Below are 23,918 nucleotides of genomic sequence, written 5' to 3'. Positions count from 1 at the left end.
TCTCAGAGTATTCTTGTGAGAATGAATTATATACAGCAGAGGTCAGCAAATATTTTCTGTAAAGGGCAAGTGGAAAGTATTTTAGCTTTGCCGGTCAGACTGTCTCAACTCTGTCAGAGCTACTCAACTCTGCCATTATAGCACAAAACAGCCATAAACAATATGCAAACAATTAGGTGTGGCCATGTTTCAATAAAACTTTATTTACAGAAACAGGTGGTAGACTAGATTTAGCTCTTTGGCCATAGTTTGCCAACCCCTGATATAGAGTAAATAAAAATACTAGCCACAGTTCATGACACAGAGTATGTTCTCAATAAATGAAATGATGGCTGTTTGCATTTTTAAGTTAACATTCTTTCTAAATAATAAGCTCTTTAAAGCCAAGATATTCAGATTTTGCATCTTTTGTAACCCCTTCCAAAGGGCCAAGACAGTGTATTGTATATGAGAGAAATCGAATACATTGAATAAATATTGACATTTTAAAGATACTTTAGAGAATTCCCCCTTTCTCTCCAATCTTATTACCAAAAAGGAAAAAAAAAAAAAAGACAGCTAGTGTCTTTGCAAATGATTTTCACAAGTTTGCAGACTCACCACCACCAAAACTGTATTTCACAACTCTATATACAATTTAGGTCTGTACTGTGTATTCCATTCTTAACCTAGTAATTTCACAGCTTGCTGATGGCAGATAGTTGCAATGTCTTTTGGAAGGAAAGAGGCTGCTCATTTGTAAAAAGTGGCAAAGTCACCGCTTCCACAAAGAACCAGGGAAACTTCCTCCACTTTATTTTTAAGAAATTTTACATTTATTTTTATAAAAATTTTTAAGGAAACACAGAATATTCCACATGGTGATGCATTTGGTGTAAGACGCAGTATTGGGCACAACCTAAGTTGATGTGACCTGATGAAATGGGACATATATAGAGCATGGTGCTGGGAAGGAGAGTTATAAAAAGCAGCACAGGGTATCAGCTGCTCCAGCTAACCCTCTGGGCCTTGGGTGGCATTTGCTCTAGTAAATACCTGGCATCATGCACTGCCGAAAAAAACAGGTGTTTTTTTTTTTTCCTTCTGTTCTATAAAGGCCCTTCCATTCTAGAACTATGAAGAATATAATGTCCCCAAGATTCGATCCAGAGGCAATTCTTCTATCTCCAGTTCCCAGCAGGCTCTGAAATACCCCAACAATTGTTTGGCGTTGGGTGGAGTTTGTCCTGTGGCAGGCTGGTTTACACTTTTCCTTCACCGTGGGTATTCTATGAAATCAGGGGAAAGACCCTTGGTGTAGGAGAACTGGGCACGCCATTTTAGGGAAACACAGCTCTTGGCAGATTTGAAGTGCAGGAAACTAACTACTTGCCTGGAAGGGTTTTCAATGAGCCAGACATTATGCTGGGCCTAGAGATCCAAAGCTGAGTAAAATGTGGTCTCTGTCCTGGAAGGGCTCCAGTCTAACAAGGCAGCAGACATAAGATAAATTGAGTAGTAGGAATAAATAGGGAACAAGGAAAAGAAAAGTGGCTCTAACTTTGCAAACGAATTCTGTGACTCAAATATTGTTAGAATTTGGGGGTCGGCACCCACACTCCTGTTTACTTGAGTCACTGGACTCAATTTAACTAGAGGGTAAGGAGGAATTAGTGCTAATATATGCCCGGCTGCAGGTCCAGCTCAAGTATAAAGTACAGTCTCTTGTGTCTTAAAGGGGCTGGAAAGTCCTTGCTGACATTCCATTAGGAAGGACTTTCCCTCAACTCTCAGGTTCACAATGCAAATGCCCCCAGGAGAGGGAATACGCTATCCTCAATTCATACTAAGCCATGAAGAGCTGATATGAAATTTTCTTTCTGATAGTAGGTTTAATGTGTGTGAAGAATAGTGAGAAAGAGCATGTCGGACGCCTGAGAGGAAAAATCAGATAGGACGAGGAGAGTTAAGAAAGTTAGAAGGAAGGCATACAACAGAAGTACCAAAGATAAACTCATGAATTGCCTCCACCTGACGCATTTTAATAATTACTTCAACACTGGTCCACATTAAAAAAAAAATGTTCTGTGGTTATGTTTTTGTATTTGAATTTTCCTAAAACCTAAAGCAAATGGATGGTAGCATTTCAGCCAGGAAAAATTCTATGCTTTCTTAGCTTTGTAGGAGCAGAGGTAGAATTAACGCTGCATGGAAAGCGAAGCCCAGGGCTTTGATGGCCAAACAAAACACAAAGAGAACTATGCAGCCCATTGACTTCACAACAAGCAAGAGATCACACTTCCCAAGAGGTAATATATCTGTTTGCCAGAAGACAAAGGTTTAAAAAGGGGAGTGACAATAGACCAGAAATCCATACATGTTCTGCAGATTCAAACACCCGAGGCACCTGAGTAAAATTTAAACACATGTTTTAAATAGGAACCAAAGGTCTTAGCTCAGTGTTAGAAAATTTCTGTCCAGTGATGCAGGACATAGTCTCTGATGATGCAAGTGTCAAATCTATTTCTGTCCACTTATCCTCTGATTACTTTTTTGATTATTCACTTCCCTCATATGTTTGATCTTACTCTGTTTTCAAGTTTTTTCTTGACCCACTCCATTAAGTATTGACTGTTCTTGACCAAAGTGTAAACAAGGACACACATCTTGCTTTGTATACCCTCTTCAGAGACGGTCAAATTCTAAATTCATATTACTTTAAAAGGCCTGAATCCACAGTGGAATAACGAGGTGAGCCTTGAGTATAATACATATTAGCGCTCAAACAATATTTACTGAACCGAGTATAATGAATTGTAGTAGAAGTGAGGGCATCATGACCTATGGTGTGCAATATGAAAGAGAAAAGGAGAGGGTGAGCATTTGTAAAGAGGAGCAGCCGGTCTCATACGTCCACAATGTCATTGCTAATATTTGTTTTTTTCCCTTACCTCCCACTGCTTCTGCGACTTTTCTGCCAAAACTCTGACTTTTGTAGAAGCATAGGATTTTTTTTTAATTGAAGGTATTACAGGGCAAAATATCCTTGTTTTACTGATGAGGAAGTGACTTCCTTAAAAAGTTAAATGAGCTAAAATAATGCAGCCCATAAATAGGAAAGCTAGGACAAGAATCAAAGCTCTTGACTTCTATTTCAGAGCTATCATCTCCTACCCCACATTAATTCTTCATTTACTCCAACTCAAATCCAGAGACACAGACAAATACAATACCAAACACACGTCATTTTTGAACCAACCTTTTGGGGACTCAATGTGCAAAGGACTAGTGGAGGAAGAAGGTAAAATTTAAGATGAGAATATAAAGTATCTTAAAATTTCGCAAATGTCTAAAAAGACGGTTTAAATTCAAGATGCCACAATTGACCTTCAAATAGGAAGCTCATTTGACAGTTTTATACAGCATGTATAGCTTATATAGCATATCTACTTTCTGAAAACTTTTACTATCCCAGGGATCAAAGGGCTGATAAGACCCATTAAAGTTATTAAGTCAACTCCTTATCTTCAGGCAACCTGTTGAGAACTTATTCTATTTTTAAAGACCTTCAGAGGAGATTTTATATTCTCTCTTTGGATCTTATAATAAGTTACTCTAACATTGTGCAGAAATTCCTCCTTATATAACTTAAATCATATTTGCTACAAGTTAAATCAGTTGCTTTTCCCCACATTTGTTAACATGATCAACAAATGGCTACCATTTTTAGAAGGATGGAGGGATTACCTCACTGTTTTTGTTTCATTTTTGAAAATGAAATACATTTTCATCCCACCAGAGTTAGTGGGCATATGTTTAGTCACCAAAACTATGTTGCTGGTTTAATTTTACAGCGTGTAAAATCAGCACCAAGATGTTCTTCATCTTGCAGTTTTCAGTTCGCTGTATGGTTCAGGGCGCCTACTCTGAACCTTATGAGGTTGAATGTTATCCTGGTTCCTTCTGATACTATAGCAAACTGGGGTTTTAGAGTCTAACACCCTTGGGCTAGGGTCCCTGGCCTCAGAACTAGCTGTGTGACCTAGGGAAAATTTGTTCTCTCCCTGAACCTCTATTTCCTCAGCTTTCAGAAAGAGATGATTTGGTTAAGAGCTTTAGTAGAATACACTATATGCTATATGCATAGACAGTCAAAAGTGGCATTGCCCTGTACTCTAGGGCCCTTGGTATTTCCTTGTAATTTCATGATTGTGCTTTCTGTCCCCGTCTTTAAGACAAAGAGTAAACTGACCAGGATAGATCCCTACGATCTCCGGACATTATTGTTTGCCTTCAGTGTCTTTTATTTTACTGACCAGGTACCTAGGGGCCCTATGCTACCTGCCAACTGCATAGAGTTCTCCAAACAATAAAGAGTTATGGGATTGATCCTCCACAACAGCACCCCGCATCACCAAGATATCTGTGCTCCTCATCATCAAACTTTATCTGACCTGAGACTTATTCCTTTATGGTGTTATAGGTGATTTACTTGTGAATTCCTTTTGATTGAATTCATAATTACGGGTGTTGATGATTCAGTGTTCCAACATCCCAGTAGTAGCTGAGTTGTCATACAGAACTCTTAGGGATTGACATGCCTTCTAACTCTGATGATAGATTACAGGCACCACTGAGAGTAGGTGGGGTGTAGATTTCTAGACAGACATCCAACAGAGCTCCCCAAATAATCCTGTCTAATGACCAACTCTATCCACACACATAAAAGGCCAACTTTTCTAACATAGCCTCCCACCCTTGACTCATCCTACAGCCTGATGCAAGAACTTCAAAGATTCTAACTTTAGCTATAGAACGATTTTTATGGCATAGGAAAAAAGAACATTCTTTAATTAGATGTCAGAGGTGAAAATAGAATGCACAGTGAACTGAGACCTGCCTAAATGTTACCAATGGTGATACTTTGACTGTGTTACTCTCAATTGTGATGAGACACGTAAGCCCATATTTTCCATTAGAAGGCAGCTATGCAAAGCTGTGATTTCTTCTCTCTGTGCATATCTGGACCATGTTTATCTTTATATCCTATAATCCAGGCGAAATTACATTCTCATTTTCCAAATCTCTGTCCAAATCCTCATTAGATTTGGGACTTGACTTAATGCAGTAATTAATGACTGTAACATAAGCGCCCACATCAGAATTAAGCAATGAGGCTTCAGAGAAGTGCTGGAAAATGCCATGGAAACCACGATTCCCTTCTTCCTAGGGCAAGCAAGGTTGGGAGGGTGGGAGGTGCTGGCATGCATATATGCCGGTGGCTTCAGCGGGAGCTGAGTTAAGTGGTGCGGAGGGGGCACTTTGGGACAGTGGTCCTCAAGAAAGATGCGTCTGAGGGTAGAAGCTTTAAAGTCTAGAAAGTGTGTTCTGTACATGACAGACTCTCTTAAAGTGCTGGAAAGCTCTACTGAGCTCCTGATTGGGTTCAGAAATACACATACACTCAAGGGCATAATACTGGTTCAAACACAACAGAGTAAGGATTTTACCCTTGTTTGAAGGGAAAAAAGGGGGTTATGCAATGAAATACATGGCAGGCGCCATGACCACTTTTCCTTGACTGCTTGCCTGATTGGACTAGCAATAGCAACCAGTAGGTTTTTCTCCATTTGGAGAGGTAACTTCTCACTGCATTAACATTCATTAGAGTTTGCTCTGAAGGTGATGGTGCAAAGAACAGAATACCAAGAAGGTCGCTTAGGGCATCAGGAGCGCCACACCTCCTTCCATCATTTACTGTATCCTCTAGGCTCAAAGACCAGCTTCTCTAACCCCATCAGTTTATCATTCTGAGCCTCGGTTTCCTTACTATAAAATGAGATTGAACCAGGAGATGAGATGAAGTCTGAGGCTCCTTCTAGCTCCGTCATAAGTCTATAATGAGTCTCAAAATGATCTCCTCTTTCCCAAGCCGCAAAATTCCTTCTGGATGAGGAAATAAGAGTGGGTCCTTCATGTCCCTTAGGGTTTGGGAGTCAGCAAGAGGAGATTCTGAATTGTAAAGTGCCTATCTCGAACTACTTTGGGATCTTTGAACCTTTTTCTCCCAAACTGAATATCTGAGGACAGGAACTGATTTTGGAGGGGGGTAGGGAAGGTTGGACTACTTGTTGTTTAAGAGGCAGCCTTATACTCAACATATAGCTTACACCGTGACAAATACTTAATACTGAGCTCCCTGTTGAGAAATTTCCCTATCGCAAATTAGATCATTTGTACCCTCTGATTCAACCAGCAGGAGTATCCATGAGATATTATTTTAGAATGTGTTCATGAATTATGGGTTTATATACTTTCAGAGAATTATACAAAGATGGTTGGCTAGGATAATTATTAACTGGATATGTAAGACCAAAGGAAATCACGTGGTAGATTTGCGCCAACAGAGTTCGAGGGCTAGTCTGCCATTATTAATCACCTGAATTTCCCTGCTCACCTTATGCTGACGTGGGCTTCTGCCTGGTCCACGGTGCTGCTTTTCAGAGGCTCCCTGGATGGCATTAATCCCCAGATAAACACAAATAATATCACCATGGCTCTTATGAAACGCATGAAATACTTTAGTGCATTCTCATAGCACATAATTCAAAGGAAAGACACTCCGTTTTAAAATGGGAAAAGATCGTCTATCCTCAAAGCTCAACAGTCTTTCCAATAAGTCTATCCTTGCCTGTGGCATTTAAAATTACAAACCAACATCTGATACAACATTTATCATTGGACAGTCATTGAAAGACAATTAAGGACATATATAATTATGTGAAGCTCTACAACGTGACACACACTCAGAGCAAGGCCGTCCCATATGGGATTGATCACCCCTTTCCAAGGACAACAGAACAAATGTTTTATCTGATGTTTCGTTTTAGTGGGGGTATTTTGCTAAATCTGAGCAGTTAGATGAAAGATAGAAAGCAACAAGTGAGCTAAGGGATTAAAGAGAACACTATGGGAGTGGGGCAGATGTCAGTTCTGAAGTTCAGCAGGACTTGGGTTCAAATCCAATCTTACTAAGTGACCATGAGAAGTCACTTAATTTTTCTTTGATGTGCGGTTTCTCTCAGTCCCCGATTCATACTAACTGTTCAGTGAATGTCATAATCCCCCTTGGGTGGCCGTAGAATAAGGGGAGGGGAGCGGCGAGACGGTTCTCCCCATTCTTCCTAACCCGTACACACGGACATTCCCCTACTCAGTACCTGTTACACTCACACTCCACTCACCGTCCATGAGTCCCAAGCATATGACTACTCTCTGTGCCTTGCGTTTCCTTCCTTTGGGAGGTATATGGCTCCTAGCAGAAGTGACAGTTACATCTTTTTTTCAGCTAATGTCTTGGGCCCCCTCTTTAGCTGCTTGTTAAGAGTCAACTAAGGAATTGTGCTTGGTTTCAAAGTGTTATCTGATCAAGAATGGACCATCCTACCATCTGACCGAGACTCCGTTCTCTCTCCAACCTCTGCCACCAGAAACAGTGGCCAGCAACTCTCCGCCAGTTACGACAGTGGAAGTCTTAGTACGGCAAAACACCAGCAAAGTAACACAATTTTGCTCTCAGCTGTCAGCAGATGAAAAGTTACTTTGGTTTTCTTAAAACCATATCTGCAGTTCACAAGTTCACACTTGTTCTTTTTCTCTTTCACCAAAAGTAAAATAATCCCCAATAAAACATTGCTTGCTATACAGCGCTATTCCCTCTTTTTTCACCTCAGTGTCACCATTAAATAGCTGTGAACTGAGGCAATAGAGTGAACGTGGACAAGTCAGTTGTCCTTATTTTAATGTGCAGGCTACTAACATTTTATCTTCATGAATATTTGGTTGTATAAATAAATACTAGCTGTGAAATGACTGAAATTTAAAATGTAACTAAACTGTGGGCAGAATTGGTTATATGAATCTTTGACAATTTGAGCTCTGCTTCCTGATGGTGTTCCATTTAGCCCTCTCCCATTCACCACCTTCAAAACATTTTCGTTCAGGAAATATCAAAACATTTGGAAAAGTTCTAGCTGCAGATTGATCAGTCGCTCTCCAAGTTGAATCCAATCCATATTTGGACTTAATTAACATGGGCCCACCATATGTGTGCACATTTTCTGAAGGGACCAGGCACAGATGGGAGCAGATATTGTATTTCTGTCCTTCCCGGCTAGTACTGCTCAATGCATATGGGTATTTTCTGTGATGCCTTTATAATGTTTGGTAAACATGGACCTTCCTAGTCAGCCACTGGCATTTTAGTCAGGGGAGAGGGGTAGAACAGCTGATGAACTAGCAGTGTTGCCATTCATCTCCTGAAAATCCCAAGGTCAACATGGAAAAACAGGTTTCCTATTTATTTGGAATTAACTAAGGGGATAGAGTCTAACTGCACAGCTTACGACCAACCTGGGGTTTAGTTTCAGCCCTAGACGATGTTGGAAAAATGATTTCTCTCCGGTGTCCTAGCCACAGGGTTCTGAGCCCTGTTATCCACCTAGGTTCATCCTTCTGTTTGATACTCTCAGTATCAAAGTCTGCTCTCAGGGATATCGGTAGGGAACCTGAGAATCTATCAGCTCATATACAAAAAGGAGGAAATGACTAACGGTACTTGAAACACTATACTCTCCTTAGATTTGCATCTTAATAGTCATGGAAGCCTTTAGCTAAGTGTCTATTAGCTCATTATACTTGGCAGCCATCAATTTTCAACCTTTACTTATATAAAAAAGCGCAGCCACATTTCATGCGTTGCATGCCAAGCCAAACTTGGACCAATTACTTTTGTTCTCTGTGGACAAATATCCTTTCGTGGTACCTTGAGTTTTGATTTAGGATCATCAAATGATTATTGCAAGTCATACTTCCCTGAGAGACCCAAAGGGCCCTCTCAGGATCTAGGTCTGGAGGGGTAGGTTATCTGCTCTACCCAATCAGTGTGAGCGCTTATCTAGGATCCAAGGGAGTAATGAAAAGCCTTTTACTTGATTTAGTTCAGCTATGTCTGATTTACATAATCTGGAAGGATTCTTTAAATGAGAATTTGAAAACAACTTTAAAAAGTTGAATAATAAACGCAGAACTATTGGGATAGACTCCATTAAAAGAATATATGTATGTACACACACACATATATACACATATATATTAATATCTTAGTAATGTTAAACTATGATCTCCTTCAAGAGAGAAACTCTTGTTTCAAGTGTCTGATAAGCATGACGCTCAATAAATGCTTGCCAAAAATTGCTAAATGGATGTAGTAGATTTACAGCCCAGGCGGAGTTCTCTTTAACACGAATCCCTCCTCACTAAAGACCTGGAGCTGGTCTTCCTCCACGCTCTGACCTCCTCCCTGCTCAGTACCAGGAGCTTTTGTAAATTTCTAGTTGGGGTTCATCCAGTGAATACTGCAGCCACCACCCCAATTTCCTTTGAAATTTCTCGGTGGCTGATTTTTCTAGTCAGAGACCAGAGACAGCGCCCTGAGTAGAGTTCCACTGTCCACCTTTGCACACTCGTGTGTGTTAATAAGCATCTGGTCTGGGTTCCTCTCTGCTGTACCTTCCACCCCTCTTAGCAGCCTTCCCAATTTTCTAGCCACACCCACCATATTCTTGGTTGCCAATGAACTGACCTTGTTTTTACTGCCTTGACCTTACCAGCATGCCACTCCATGGTGACTGAGGCTCGTGATTAACCCCCCTTGTCTCACTACCCCCGGTCCAATCACTTAGAAGTCTACTTGGGCCTCATTGTCCGGACCTGGTTTCAAGTAGAAAGTCATATTTTGCAAAGAGAGTGCTAGAGCTACTGAAAAATCACAGACCCCTTTCTCATTCCCTTCCTATTTCCCTTTCAAATTTTTCTTCTTTTAGTCCATCACAGGGACAGTAAATAAAAGTCCTCCCTTGGGACATGCTGAAGTAGAGCTTCTTAAAATGTGCTCCACAAGACCAGCATCAGTTTACCTGAGCTGCTTCTCAGGAGGGCCTGAAAACCTGCATTCCTACCAAGCCCTTCAGATGACACTTACGCCCACCAGAATTTGAAACCCATGGTGCTGCTAAAGGAGATCTTGATCAGACAACCAGCCTGGTGGGGTCTTTTAATCCAGTGACTCCTCTAACTCTTCCCTCCCTCTCCCCATATGTGCGAGTTGTATAAATGATGCACATTTGGGACTTTCCTGGTGGTCCAGTGCTTAAGACTTTGCCTTCTAATGTAGGGGGTGCAGGTTCGATCCCTGGTTGGGGAGCTAAGATCCCACACGCCTCGTGGCCTAAAAACCAAAACATAGAACAGAAGCAATATTGTAACAAATTCAATAAAGACTTAAAAAAATGGTCCACGTCAAAAAAATCTTAGAAAAAAAATAAGTGATGTACATTTAACTTGTCTTCTAACTTGCCCCACGCTAATTTCACTTAAGGTCTAGGTAGGTTAGGAGGACACTCTTGTTCAATACATGATGCATCCTGTCAAATCTCCCTGACATTAGAATGTCACATGGTTTAGAGATTGCCAGGTACACTTGAGAGGAAAGCGTCAACAGACCTACATTGTACAGTAAGGCTGTCCTTACGTTCTTGGAGAAAGAGTGGATAGCATTCTAGGATGTTGGATGACAAAGCCCTATGGGGGCAACAAATATCTCACCTATATACCCAGACTGCCAGAAAGTTCCAACTTTAAGAAGCATTATTATTTGGACTTAAGGCTTTCATCATATTCAAGAGTGGAAATTCACCCATAAGAGAAAATCGTCATGCTGGTCACCGTCACTTACAGTTTAGAATCATAGAAATTTTGAGCAGGATGAGGTCGTGGGTGAAGAATGAGGCCCAGAGATTTAGTTAAGGTCAAATTGCTCGTTCTCTGTAAGCCTGGTCCACCACCCAGGTCCCTGGATCCCCAGTCAATGGTGCTTCTCCTCTGTGAGGTGGCCAGGAGAAGCTGGAGAAGTTTTTAAAAGGAAAAGTCATGGGAAGCCTGGATGCCTGCAGAAAAGTCATGGGAAGCCTGGATGCCTGAAGAAAAAATGAAAGGTCTACAACCTATTCTGCTAGCTTCACAGACAAAAGAGGATGATAACAGATTCTTTTTCTAAGGAGGAAACGTGGTAGAGTGCAAAATAATAAACTTTGACATCAATTAAAGTTGGGTTCAAATCTAACTTTGGTTGCTTACTGGTTTTGTGACTTTGGGAAAACGGCTTAACCTCTCTGAGCTCCAATGTGCTTATCTCAAAGACAGGGAGAATGCTGTGTGCCTTGTGGGATGGTACTACATGACTGAAAAATAATGAGAGCACCTGACCTACAGCAGGTGCTCAGAGAATGATTATCAATACTATCGACATCACTTGAATTTTTATCTTTCCTTATTAAGTATTTTAATCCTAAAAGAACACCATAGGTTCTATCCCCTCTGATATTTCTGTGTACTGCTAGGGTTTGCAGTGTGCTACACAGAGTGTGCTAAGCATGGTCTCTGACAGAGGAACAGCAGCAATATACCCGAGACTCTTGCTTTTCCTGAAACACAGAAGCATCCCCTTACCCTTCCTTTCCAAACAAGACAGACTACTATAACCATCAGAATTCACTCTCTCAAAAGAGAATATTGGCAATCTTTGCTTTAAGCAGGAAGATCCCTAATGACAATTTGTAATTCCACCTGAAAATTAGTTTTCTCTTCAAGTGCCTTTTTTGCCCTCAATAATCTTTTGCTGGGAATGGACTTCCACTTCTAATACTGAGTGCCTTATGAATGAGGAGTTGCTTTGTGAGTCAAGGAACCTCCCGTCCACCAAGACGTTATAAAGTTAAGTGATTAGTTCGCATGCTTCTAGCAATAGGAGAACAGTCCTGGCCATAGACCCAGCTACCTGAGCAATGCTCAAGGACAGGTGGACAGGGCTTCCGGGCTTTCTTTCAGCTTGTTTTGCCTTATTTCTAGTTCCCACTAGAAACACTAGCAACTTACAGAAATGGCCAGGCCGGTTTTCTGGCCTCTTTTGCCAGTCTTGGGTATTTGGCAACACCCCATGGGCTCAGATGACCCTTCTTCTCTCCTAAATCCTTTGTCCTTTCCCATTTCTGCTGAATAAAAGCCTTAAGTTCTCCCACAGAGCTTGAGGATGAAGATTCATTAATTTGCTCAACAAATATTTATTGAATACCTAATCTGTTCAAGGCATTATTTTAGATGGTGAAAAAGAGAGAGTTGTAGCCTTTGTGGTTTTTGCATAAGGCAAGAACCTTGCATAAGAGAGAAATAAGTAAATTTAAAAATATATTTGATTTAAAAAATTATAACATTAACTCAGTTTACAATGTCTGCATCTATCAGTCTTTTAAACTGTTTATGCACCCAACATAGGAGCACCTCAATACATAAGGCAAATACTAACAGCCATAAAAGGGGAAATCGACAGGAACACAATCATAGTAGGAGATTTTTACACCCCACTTTCACCAATGGGCAGATCATCCAAAATGAAAATACACAAGGAAACACAAGCTTTAAATAATACATTAAACAAGATGGACTTAATTGATATTTATAGGACATTCCATCCAAAAACAACAGAATACACATTTTTCTCAAGTGCTCATGGAACATTCTCCAGGATAGATCATATCTTGGATCACAAATCAAGCCTTGGTAAATTTAAGAAAATTGAAATCATATGAAGTATCTTTTCCGACCACAATGCTATGAGACTAGATATCAATTACAGGAAAAGATCTGTAAAAAATACAAAACACATGGAGGCTAAACAATACACTACTTATAACCAAGTGATCACTGAAGAAATCAAACAGGAAATCAAAAAATACCTAGAAACAAATGACAATGGAGACGCGATGACCCAAAAGCTATGGGATGCAGCAAAAGCAGTTCTAAGAGGGAAGTTTATAGCAATACAATCCTACCTTGAGAAACAGGAAACATCTCAAATGAACAACCTAACCTTGCACCTAAAGCAACTAAAGAACGAAGAACAAAAAAAACCCAAAAGGTAGCCAAAGGAAAGAAATCATAAAGATCAGATCAGAAATAAATGAAAAAGAAATGAAGGAAACAATAGCAAAGGTCAATAAAACTAAAAGGTGGTTCTTTGAGAAGATAAACAAAATTGAAAAACCATTAGCCAGACTCATCAAGAAAAAAAGGGAGAAGACTCATATCAATAGAATTAGAAATGAAAAAGGAGAAGTAACAACTGACACTGCAGAAATACAAAAGATCATGAGAGATTTCTACAAGCAACTCCATGCCAATAAAATGGACAACCTGGAAGAAATGGGCAAATTCTTAGAAATGCACAACCTGCCAAGACTGAACCAGGAAGAAATAGAAAATATGAACAGACCAATCACAAGCACTGAAATTGAGATCTGTGATTCATAATCTTCCAACAAACAAAAGCCCAGGACCAGATGGCTTCACAGGCGAATACTATCAAACATTTAGAGAAGAGCTAACACCTATCCTTCTCACACCCTTCCAAAATATAGCAGAGGGAGGGACACTCCCAAATTCACTCTATGAGGCCACCATCACCCCGATACCAAAACCAGACAAAGATGTCACAAAGAAGGAAAACTACAGGCCAATATCACTGATGAACATAGATGCAAAAATCATCAACAAAATACTAGCAAACAGAATCCAACAGCCCATTAAAAGGATCATACACCATGATCAAGTGGGGTTTATTCCAGGAATGCAAGGATTCTTCAATATACGCAAATCAATCAATGTGATACACCATATTAACAAACTGAAGGAGAAAAACCATATGATCGTCTCAATAGATGCAGAGAAAGCTTTTGACAAAATTCAACACCCATTTATGATACAAACCCTCCAGAATGTAGGCCTAGAGGGAACTTTCCTCAACAGAATGAAGGCCATATATGGCAAACCCACAGCCAACATCGTCCTCAATGGTGAAAAACTGAAATCATTTCCACTAAGATTAGGAACAAGACAAGGTTGCCCATTCTCACCACTACTACTCAACATAGTTTTGGAAGTTTTAGCCACAGCAATGAGAGAAGAAAAAGAAATTGGAAAAGAAGAAGTAAAGCTGTCACTGTTTGCAGATGACATGATACTATACATAGAGAATCCTAAAGGTGCTACCAGAAAACTACTAGAGCTAATCAATGAATTTGGTAAAGTAGCAGGATACAAAACTAATGCACAGAAATCTCTGGCATTCCTATACACTAATGATGAAAAATCTGAAAGTGAAATTAAGAAAACACTCCCATTTACCACTGCAACACAAAGAATAAAATATCTGGAAATAAACCTACCTAGGGAGACAAAAGACTTGTATGCAGAAAATTATAAGACACTGATGAAAGAAATTAAAGATGATACAAATAGATGGAGAGATATACCATGTTCTTGGATTGGAAGAATCAACATCGTGAAAATGACTCTACTACTCAAAGCAATCTACAGATTCAGTGCAATCCCTATCAAACTACCAATGGCATTTTTCACAGAACTAGAACAAAAAATTTCACAATTTGTATGGAAACACAAAAGACCCCGAATAGCCTAAGCAATCTTGAGAACGGAAAATGGAGCTGGAGGAATCAGGCTCCCTGACTTCAGACTCTACTACAAAGCTACAGTAATCAAGACAGTATGGTACTGGCACAAAAACAGAAATATAGATCAAGGGAACAGGATAGAAAGCCCAGAGATAAACCCACACACATATGGTCACCTTATATTTGATAAAGGAGGCAAGAATATAGAGTGGAGAAAAGACAGCCTCTTCAATAAGTGGTGCTGGGAAAACTGGACAGGTACATGTAAAAGTATGAGATTAGAACACTCCCTAACACCATATACAAAAATAAGCTCAAAATGGATTAAAGACCTAAATATAAGGCCAGAAACTATCAAACTCTTAGAGGAAAACCTAGGCCAAACACTCTATGACATAAATCACAGCAAGATCCTTTTTGACCCACCTCCTAGAGAAATGGAAATAAAAACAAATATAAACAAATGGGACCTAATGAAACTTAAAAGCTTTTGCACAGCAAAGGAAATCATAAACAAGATCAAAAGACAACCCTCAGAATGGGAGAAAATAGTTGCAAATGAAGCAACTGAAAAAGGATTAATCTCCAAAATTTACAAGCAGCTCATGCAGCTCAATAACAAAAAAACAACAACCCAATCCAAAAATGGCCAGAAGACCTAAGTAGACATTTCTCCAAAGAAGATATACAGATTGCCAACAAACACATGAAAGAATGCTCAACATCATTAATCATTAGAGAAATGCAAATCAAAACTACCATGAGATATCATCTCACACCGGTCAGAATGGCCATCATCAAAAAATCTAGAAACAACAAATGCTGGAGAGGGTGTGGAGAAAAGAGAATACTCTTGCACTGGCTGTGGGAATGTGAGTTGGTACAGCCACTATGGAGAACAGTACGGAGGTTCCTTAAAAAACTACAAATAGAACTACCATACGACCCAGCAATCCCACTACTGGGCATATACCCTGAGAAAACCATAATTCAAAAAGAGTCATGTACCAAAATGTTCATTGCAGCTCTATTTACAATAGCCAGGACATGGAAGCAACCTAAGTGTCCATCATTGGATGAGTGGATAAAGAAGATGTGGCACATATATACAATGGTATATTACTCAGCCATAAAAAGAAACGAAATTGAGTTATTTGTAGTGAGGTGGATGGACCTAGAGTCTGTCATACAGAGTGAAGTAAGTCAGAAAGAGAAAAACAAATACCGTTTGCTAACACATACATATGGAATCTAAGGGGGGAAATGTCATGAAGAACGTAGGGGTAAGACGGGAATAAAGACACAGACCTAGTGGAGAACGGACTTGAGGATATGGGGAGGGGGAAGGGTAAGCTGTGACAAAGTGAGAGAGTGGCATGGACATATATACACTACCAAACATAAAATAGATAGCTAGTGGGAAGCAGCCGCATAGCACAGGCAGATTAGCTCGGTGGTTTGTGACCACCTAGAGGGGTGGGATAGGGAGGGTGGCAGGGAGGGAGTCGCAAGAGAAAAGAGATATGGGAACATATGTATATGTATAACTGATTCACTTTGTTATAAAGCAGAAACTAACACACCATTGTAAAGCAATTATACTCCAATAAAGATGTTTAAAAAAAAAGATTAAGTCATCTGAAAAAAAATACTTAATTCTGTAAGACCGCCCCACAGAAAAAGAAGGAGAGCCAGAGTAAAGGGGATAAAAATAGTTCACATTTTAGTATATGTTGTTTGTGTCAATCTTCTTTGGTGCAATTTCTGCATCTCTGTACAAATAATATCATCTCGTTCTTTCCCCAAAACTCATGTTTTTAAATTTAAAAAAAGCTTTTAAAAAAAGCAGTGGTGGTTACTTTTGAAGGTTCTTGACTGAGAAGAGAGAACTTGGGAATGTTCTTGGGTGATGGGAATATTCTAAATCTGGTCTGGGTGCTTGTTAAACAGGTGGGTATAGATGCAAAAAGGTATCATGCTGTAACTTAAGATTTGTGTATTTTTACTGTGTTTAATATATACTTCAATGAAAAGGAAAAAAATAAGTAAAAGGCAAGTCTGAGTTTTAGGCCTGCAGATGTGTGGTACACTAGACACCATGAATTATGGGATCTGTTGGCCATGAAAGAACTGATTAGATCTTTCCAATCACTTCCCATTTGCTCAGCGGATGACGTGATTTAGCAAGGTGGGGAGCTGTTAACTTGCCTCCTTGCTATTGGCACCCATTGAGTTCCCATACAAAACCTACCTAGAAAGGAAATTAGAAAAATAAATAAGGAAGAAGGGAAATTCCCACTGAGTTCTCAGCTGAGACAAGATTCAGAGAGAGTTTCATGCTCATTGGGAATTCTCTCAGTGAGGTTTTCCATGGCTGTTAATAGTTTTGACCCCAAGAATTCTGGGGCCCTATAGGATCGTTAGATCTGCCACAAAGGCAGAAATATCATGTCTGAAGCCTCTTCCCCCTAAATAAATGTGAAAAGTTCACTTCACAGAAGAACTGTATTCAGCAAACCTATGATTAAGAATACTAAAATTGGGTTGTTTCCAACAGCAAACAAAATACAACTGAATTTCCTGTTGCATGTTTTTAAGCTGTATTCATTTTTGCTATTATTATTTTCTAATTTCTCAAAAGTAAACTTTTCAAAATCATAATGAAATTTCCAGGTTTTCTAGTTTTGATTCACTTAAACTATACACATGCCCTCTGATTATTTTTATATGATGGACATATTTTTGTTTGATGTAAATATTTCCTCTTTAAAAAAATAGAAAAGAATAAATAGATTCTTACTGTGTTAGTAACAGTTTGAAACCCACAGACCCTTTTGAGATTTCCCTCCCTTAAAAAAGTGTCAAATTTAAAAAATTTTTTGATTACTAGAGATTTTCATTTTGATTCTTTTACTCTTCCCTTCCTTTAAAGTGTTCATGGCATCGATCTCAGTAAAATAAAATCTCAAAAAAAAGTCTTTATGCTGGGAAGAAATTTAAATATCTTTAACTATATTTATACTGCTATCTCTAAATGAACTCCACAACTGACAAAAATTATTTTTCCTGTCTAAAACGTTATTTTAACTCAGATGTTTAGAACCCAAAACTGTTGTTTTTCATTTAGAAACATGGTATCTGTGTTCTCAGAATAGCTCAGAGAAGGTAGGTAATTTATTTATCAATGAAGGTGAAATACTGTATGTTTGTGGCAAAATTTTAATAATAATAATATAATTATAATATAGCAAAACATTATTGAATAAAACATAATTTAATAATTTTACCCTTCAGCTATTGTTTAAAGAAAGGCATGTTTAATTACATAAAGACGGACATCTTAGAATAGCCTACACTTGTCAATATAGATAATGCAGAATGAACAGAGTAAAAAATATATATATTAATCATCCCACCAACCAGAAATATCTACTCTTAATATAGTGTTGTGTTTACTTCCAATATTGAAAACATATTTACATAATTGAGATTATACTGCACTGTTTTGTATCTTGCTTTTCCCAGTCACTGTTGTATTTTGATGATTTTCAAGATTGTCAGCATGGATTCTTTGTCTAACCTCACTTCAAATCCCAAATCTTTTCTTTCTTTAAAATAACTGGGCCACTCTTTTTAAAATTTTGTCTTGGCTTGTATAGAAGGTATAACATGAAGCTGAGAAAGGAAAGAGAAGGGAACCAGGAGGGGAGAGGATGACAGAAAGGGAGAGTTTAGGTAATGGTGTAAGAGTCAGAAGGGTCTATGGGTAGAACAGCTGTTTGAGGGAAAATGAACAGAACTTGGAGCAGTGAACTTCAGAATAACATGGATTCTAGTATTAGAGCTAGATGGCAATAAGCATCATTTGATCCTACCCCATCATTTGGTGAGGATGCGTGTTTATTGAGTTTAAGGTTTTGCTTTGGGGACAGAAACAGTTGGAGGCAGTACTTGAGAGGGAACACAGGTCTGCTGATTCTAACCTTAATTTCCTCCCTTGAATCTCTGAGGTATAGAAAAACTGAAGAGCAAGAGGTGTGTACCATTTCCTTGAGGACTAAAAAAGTAAATAGTAGAAAAGAGGTGGTGGCTTAATCAATATCCTGATAAAAGACTTGATCAGAGCTGGCTGGAGCTTGGAAAATTAAGGAAAGGGGGAGCATAGTAGTCCCCCCAGGGTGCAGAGAGGAGAAGACTATGTATTTATACAAGCCACCATCCTCAAATGGTTTTGGTTTTTTTTTTTTTTTTTTTTTTGATCAAGGATTACCTGCTCCAGATTTGTCAAAATTCTAGAATGAATGCTACAATGTACAACTGACCTATCCATGTAGATAGCAAATGAAAAGATATTGAAGTATTTGCCCACCTGATGGAAGGAGAACTAATATTTATCACAACCAATTATACTTATCACATCATTTATTGTCCTTGAAGCAAAGCCCACCTGTCCAATTCTAAAGCAGTATAAACTTTACGTCTTTTGGACATCCGTGTGTGTAAGAAGAGCCCACGGTTCTTGTTACACTATTCCTCAGTGCTCTTCTTGATTCTAGAATAAACTTGAGACCAGTGCCACTGGGGAGATGAGACTCACAGGCTGGAAGACGGGAAATGGAGAGTAAGGGGTTACAGCAAAATTCTAAAGTACTTTAAAAATTTACCAATGACGGCTTACTGTTCATTTGAAAATTAGAAAGCATTGTCTTGAGTGAGAGCTGAGACTTCATTACTTGAATCTGTGTCACTCTGCTTAATGCCAAGTGTGTTTTTGGTTTGCTTCTCAAGAACCAGACCTCAAAAATTAAAAAGTTGTTTAAAATTTTTTTTTTCTCTGCTAAGGCTCACCTTGACTTTATCCTGTCCCATGGACTTGAAGAATTTTCCAATGGATGTCCAGACATGTACAATGCAGCTGGAGAGTTGTAAGTCACTACTACTGAAATGACCACCTGCTTGTTTTAACCAATGACCTGGTTCTTTCAATGTGTCATTAAGGAGAAAAAACCTGTAAGACTCATTCTCTAGCTACTTAACAACTCCCGAGGTCCTTAAGGGAAGGACAAGCAAAAGTGTGTGTGCGTGTCTTATATCCAATAGAGCGAAGACCATTTTTCAAGGTAAAATGCCAAATAACTTGCCCTTCCTCAAAAAACGAGCCTGCTTTAGTAAGCTTTTCTTTGAAATGTAAATGTCTCCTGGGAAAATTAAGATTATTAGTCATTTAACCTCTATAATGAATCACATTCTAGTCAGAAAGCTGTATTTCCTTCTATCTTATGCTTGTATAGACCTTCACCCCAAAGGAATTTTGGCAGGAAGGGATAATTGATTTGAGGACAAGACGCAGGGGCCTCAGCCAGAGGAGGATGCAAAAATGAGGGGCATGAGATGATAAGGAATAAAGGCATCTCCCTTAGATGGGCAATGGATAGCCAAAGGCCTGGTGAAGGGAAGAGAAAAATGCTACTACTTTGTCCCCTCTATGCCATGGCCCTGATGCCACTGAAATCTTTGACATGTGCCATAAGTTGCTGATGCCTCCAAGGTAATGGGATTTTTAGACAGGAGACATGAAATTTTTTCTGGCTTGCTCTGTCAGTTTCTCTGTTTGTAAAATGCAGAGAATAATAAGTGCTACTGACCTACAGGGGTGTTAGGAGATTTAATGAGGCAGGGGCAAGAAAATACTTTTAACTTCTTGGTTTAGAAAAATAACAAATGTAAAAAGATATATCAACTATTATTTAAAAAGAGGCAGTGACAGGGTTTCCTTCTGATCTTTTAAAATCACTGTAGCTTTCCCTTGAAACTTCCTACAGAAATAAACAAAATAATGAAACATCTCTGTTTGAAGAAGTTGTCAGGAATAAAATGAGAATTTCTGGTTTACAATAGGCTTTATGTATTCATCTTTTCCCTGATGCCCCTTCTCTTGAGAAGACAGTTAAGAAAAACTTTTTCCTACATAATGATTCCTTCTTTGTGACTTCTCTACCGCTCCCACTCTCCCCTGACTCAACCCAACACTTAGTTTCTCTATAAAACAGCAACCATAGCTGTCATCTGAGGCTCCTCCAAGGCTTAAAAACTCCAATTAGAAAATATGCTTGGTCCTTGCAGGACCTAGAAATAATGAAATCAAAGAAGCAGTGATGCGTTTACCACTGACTTTGACTGTGAAGGGTGGGAATTGCTCTTTACTTTTCTACCCTCACATTACGTCCTCCTTCCCCATATCTTTACCTTTTCTGTTTGCTCCCTGCTGGGGTTTCCGGGTGGCTTACAAGGACTATTATTGTAGTGGTCAGCAAGAAGCTGACCAGACACGAATAGGGGGTGTTTGGCAAGCTTCTAGTATTTGGTGGAGATACCCAAGAAGGGTTCATGCCGCATGGATGTGGAAGAGATAGGGTTGGCCATTCTCTTTGTGGACCATCAATGCTTATACGAAGTCCCCTTTGTGATTCCTTGCTTGTTTTTATTTTCTGGCTTTGAATGGAAAAGGTGGCCCAGAGAAAGAGGAAAGTAGATTCCAATTAACTTTGCCATTGATTTCTGGGTAGCTTTGGTGAGTCACTCTCTTGCAGTAAACAAGAATAAGAATCTATAAACTTCATAAACTTGCTGAGGTTACTGGCCAGCCAAAACCTCAAATAATAACCCTTGTCCTCCTCAATCTCCTTTTAGAGTTCAAATATCACAAATAAAGAAAGAAGGGAGAGAACTGATGCCTGAAAAAAGAGTAGCCTTCATTTCCAGGGTGTAAAAAACCCAGAAGCCCTTGACATAATGACCTAGTTAGCAGGAGCTTGGAGACTAAGAGCTAACTTTGGTTTACTAAACTGATAACAATCTTACTCTGGATGGTTCAAAAGTCATATAGCAATATGACTCTATATAACAGAGAATCTGTTTTACTTCATATTAATCATTGTGATGTGTGGGCCCCTTTAGCAAGACACTAGCACAAATGAATATGCTTGATTTGCATATCCCACAGCTTCCTCTTAGGTTACTACCTGCCTATAGTCTTCTCCGCTTGCTAAAGTAACTGAGGATTGACCATAAGGACTTGAACACAAACTTTTTCAAAACAAAGCTAATAGACCCTAGGAGAGGGGCCAAGTTTGCAATGGAAATATTTTAAGCAGGCCTGTGATAAATCCATTCTCTTTTTCTTTAAAAAAAAGGAATGCTTTTCATTTGAAATACTAAGACTGGTGCTGTGAACTGCATTGTCTTAATGGATATCCACAGACACAGCTCTTTAAAGTAAAGACAATCTTCAAAGGATTTTTGTTTGTTTACTTGTTTGTTCTTCAGAAACATTTAGTGGATAGAGTGGGCAGAAGAAAAATGGACTTTATAAATTCCATTCTCCCGTTACACAGAAAAAAAAATCATTCAGAAATAGCTTGCTGTCTTCCATTTCTTTGGCTCCAATGACATGTAGCTGTCATGATGATTGCAGCTCTTTTATTTAAAAAATGCTCTTGAATTGATTGAGCATGTCGCTTTAGATGATTTCCTTGTTTGTTTCTTTACATGGCTAGACTTTCAAGCTTTCTTGGAAAGATGCATTCAATTTTTCACTATGATTTGTTTACTCCAGTTGGGTACACGATGAATGACCTGATATTTGAGTGGTTAAGTGATGGTCCAGTTCAAGTTGCTGAAGGATTGACCCTGCCTCAGTTCATTTTGAAAGAAGAGAAGGAGCTCGGCTACTGCACAAAGCACTACAACACTGGTAAGTTACCTTCGAGCTGCTAAACCCACGTGGGCTCCATCTGCAGCTTGGAGTATATATCCCATCACCTTAATTGCTGCATATTTAGCAAGAAAGTGGAGCTACAAGGCACTGTCCTGGGCTTGGCTCAAAATCCCCTCAACACATAAGGTGCCTATATCCTTTCGAACAGGTCAGGGAGCCCAACAGATAATTTTTCCAAAAGAGAGAGAGAAGGAAAGAGATTTGGGGATCTCTTGCTCTTCTCTTGCTGACCATCTACTATCAAATGAGTCCGAGGAAAAGTGTATGAGACCTTGTAAATGGTGCAGGAAGTGTATGAATTCTGGCCCACTCCCAGCATCCATTCTTGACGTTAGCTCCTCAGGTCAATTTGCACTCTCTGCCTTAGTGGAAGACAGAAATAATAACATAGGTCTCTGCAAACCCAGAAATACAGCTGTTGTACTCTCTAGTGCTATAGACAGCGTGCATGAAAATCAACTTGCGGGGAGTCAGCTGGCTCTAAAGTCATGCGTTGTCAGTGGTGCTGACAGACACATGGGCCGGGGGGAGAATGTGAGGTAGTAGCAACAAGTGGGCATCTGTTGTTCCCTGGAAGATTATGCCCGCCCAGTAAAGTTGATATCTTTTCCTATGAACATCCTCGTCTTTGATGCCACACAGCTGATCAAGGAGAGGCAGTCGAGACATGATGGTTTGTTCAGTGACTGCTCTTGTCCATGAACGCTTGTTCCAGAAGTCAACAATGCTTCCTATGAAATAACTAAAACCTGACTCTAAGGTGTTCTTCCTGGCCAAGAAAAAGCCAACCCTATCTCATAATCTGTATGAGCTAAGCCAAATTACCTTCTAACTCCAAGCCAATTAAAGAGGAAGGAAAGTCGTAAGGGGCAGGAACATCTGTCTCTTAATAGTATGTTACAAGTTTTAACATCTTTATATGCACTCTATTTTATAGGCAATGCAACACTGTAAACAGATTTTAGGAATATTCTAAACGTGCTCAAGCAATTACCCAGGAGGTTATGAAAGTTTTACAGTGACTAGATTGTATTCATGGTTTCTACAAATGTATATTTTTCTTTTGCTATTGGTAACACAAAGACAGATACACAATTATCCAAATCCTTTAGGAGCCCCATGTGAACTCTACTACTTAGGAAGGAATGGTTTCAACTATTTCATATTATATGTTATATATTATATGCTGTGTAGTATATGCTATACATATATGCTGTAGGTTATATATTATATCCTATATATTACATACTATAACCCCCACAAAACATGCATATTTTCTTTCCAATGGATAGTCTAGAAAATTCTGAAGCTCTGTTTAAGTAATCAGGCTGCAACAAGCACAGATGTGAAAATTATATACGCCACATGGTTTTGGTCCAGTGACTCTTTAGATCACTCGTTCTCACAGTCATTTCCATTATGGGTTGAGTTGGAAAAGAGTTGAATTGGGTGTGTAGTGTTAGCGTTTTGTGCAATCTTTCAAGTCCATCTTTAACGCTCCTTTTTAATAAAGGGAGTGGGAGGCTGGAATGGGAAAGATAAATTCAAATTGGATTTTAAATCATCGCTTCTTGTTT

At 39.2% G+C, this 23,918-nt stretch overlaps 1 protein-coding gene across 3 annotated transcripts in view; it reads left to right on the top strand.

The window, feature by feature from the left end:
• Nucleotides 1-23,918, top strand: part of GLRA2 (glycine receptor alpha 2) — a 187,361-nt gene that overhangs the window by 47,851 nt on the left and 115,592 nt on the right. For all 3 annotated transcript variants that reach the window (XM_059050859.2, XM_059050858.2, XM_067024024.1), the window contains 2 exons: nt 19,407-19,489; nt 22,180-22,317. In XM_059050859.2, coding sequence (XP_058906842.1) covers nt 19,407-19,489; nt 22,180-22,317 — 221 coding nt within the window. The remainder of the gene's footprint in view (nt 1-19,406; nt 19,490-22,179; nt 22,318-23,918) is intronic.

This window comes from Kogia breviceps, chromosome X (genome assembly GCF_026419965.1).
Source record: "Kogia breviceps isolate mKogBre1 chromosome X, mKogBre1 haplotype 1, whole genome shotgun sequence".
Taxonomy (NCBI): domain Eukaryota; kingdom Metazoa; phylum Chordata; class Mammalia; order Artiodactyla; family Physeteridae; genus Kogia; species Kogia breviceps.
This window is presented reverse-complemented; position numbering and strand designations above follow the sequence as displayed.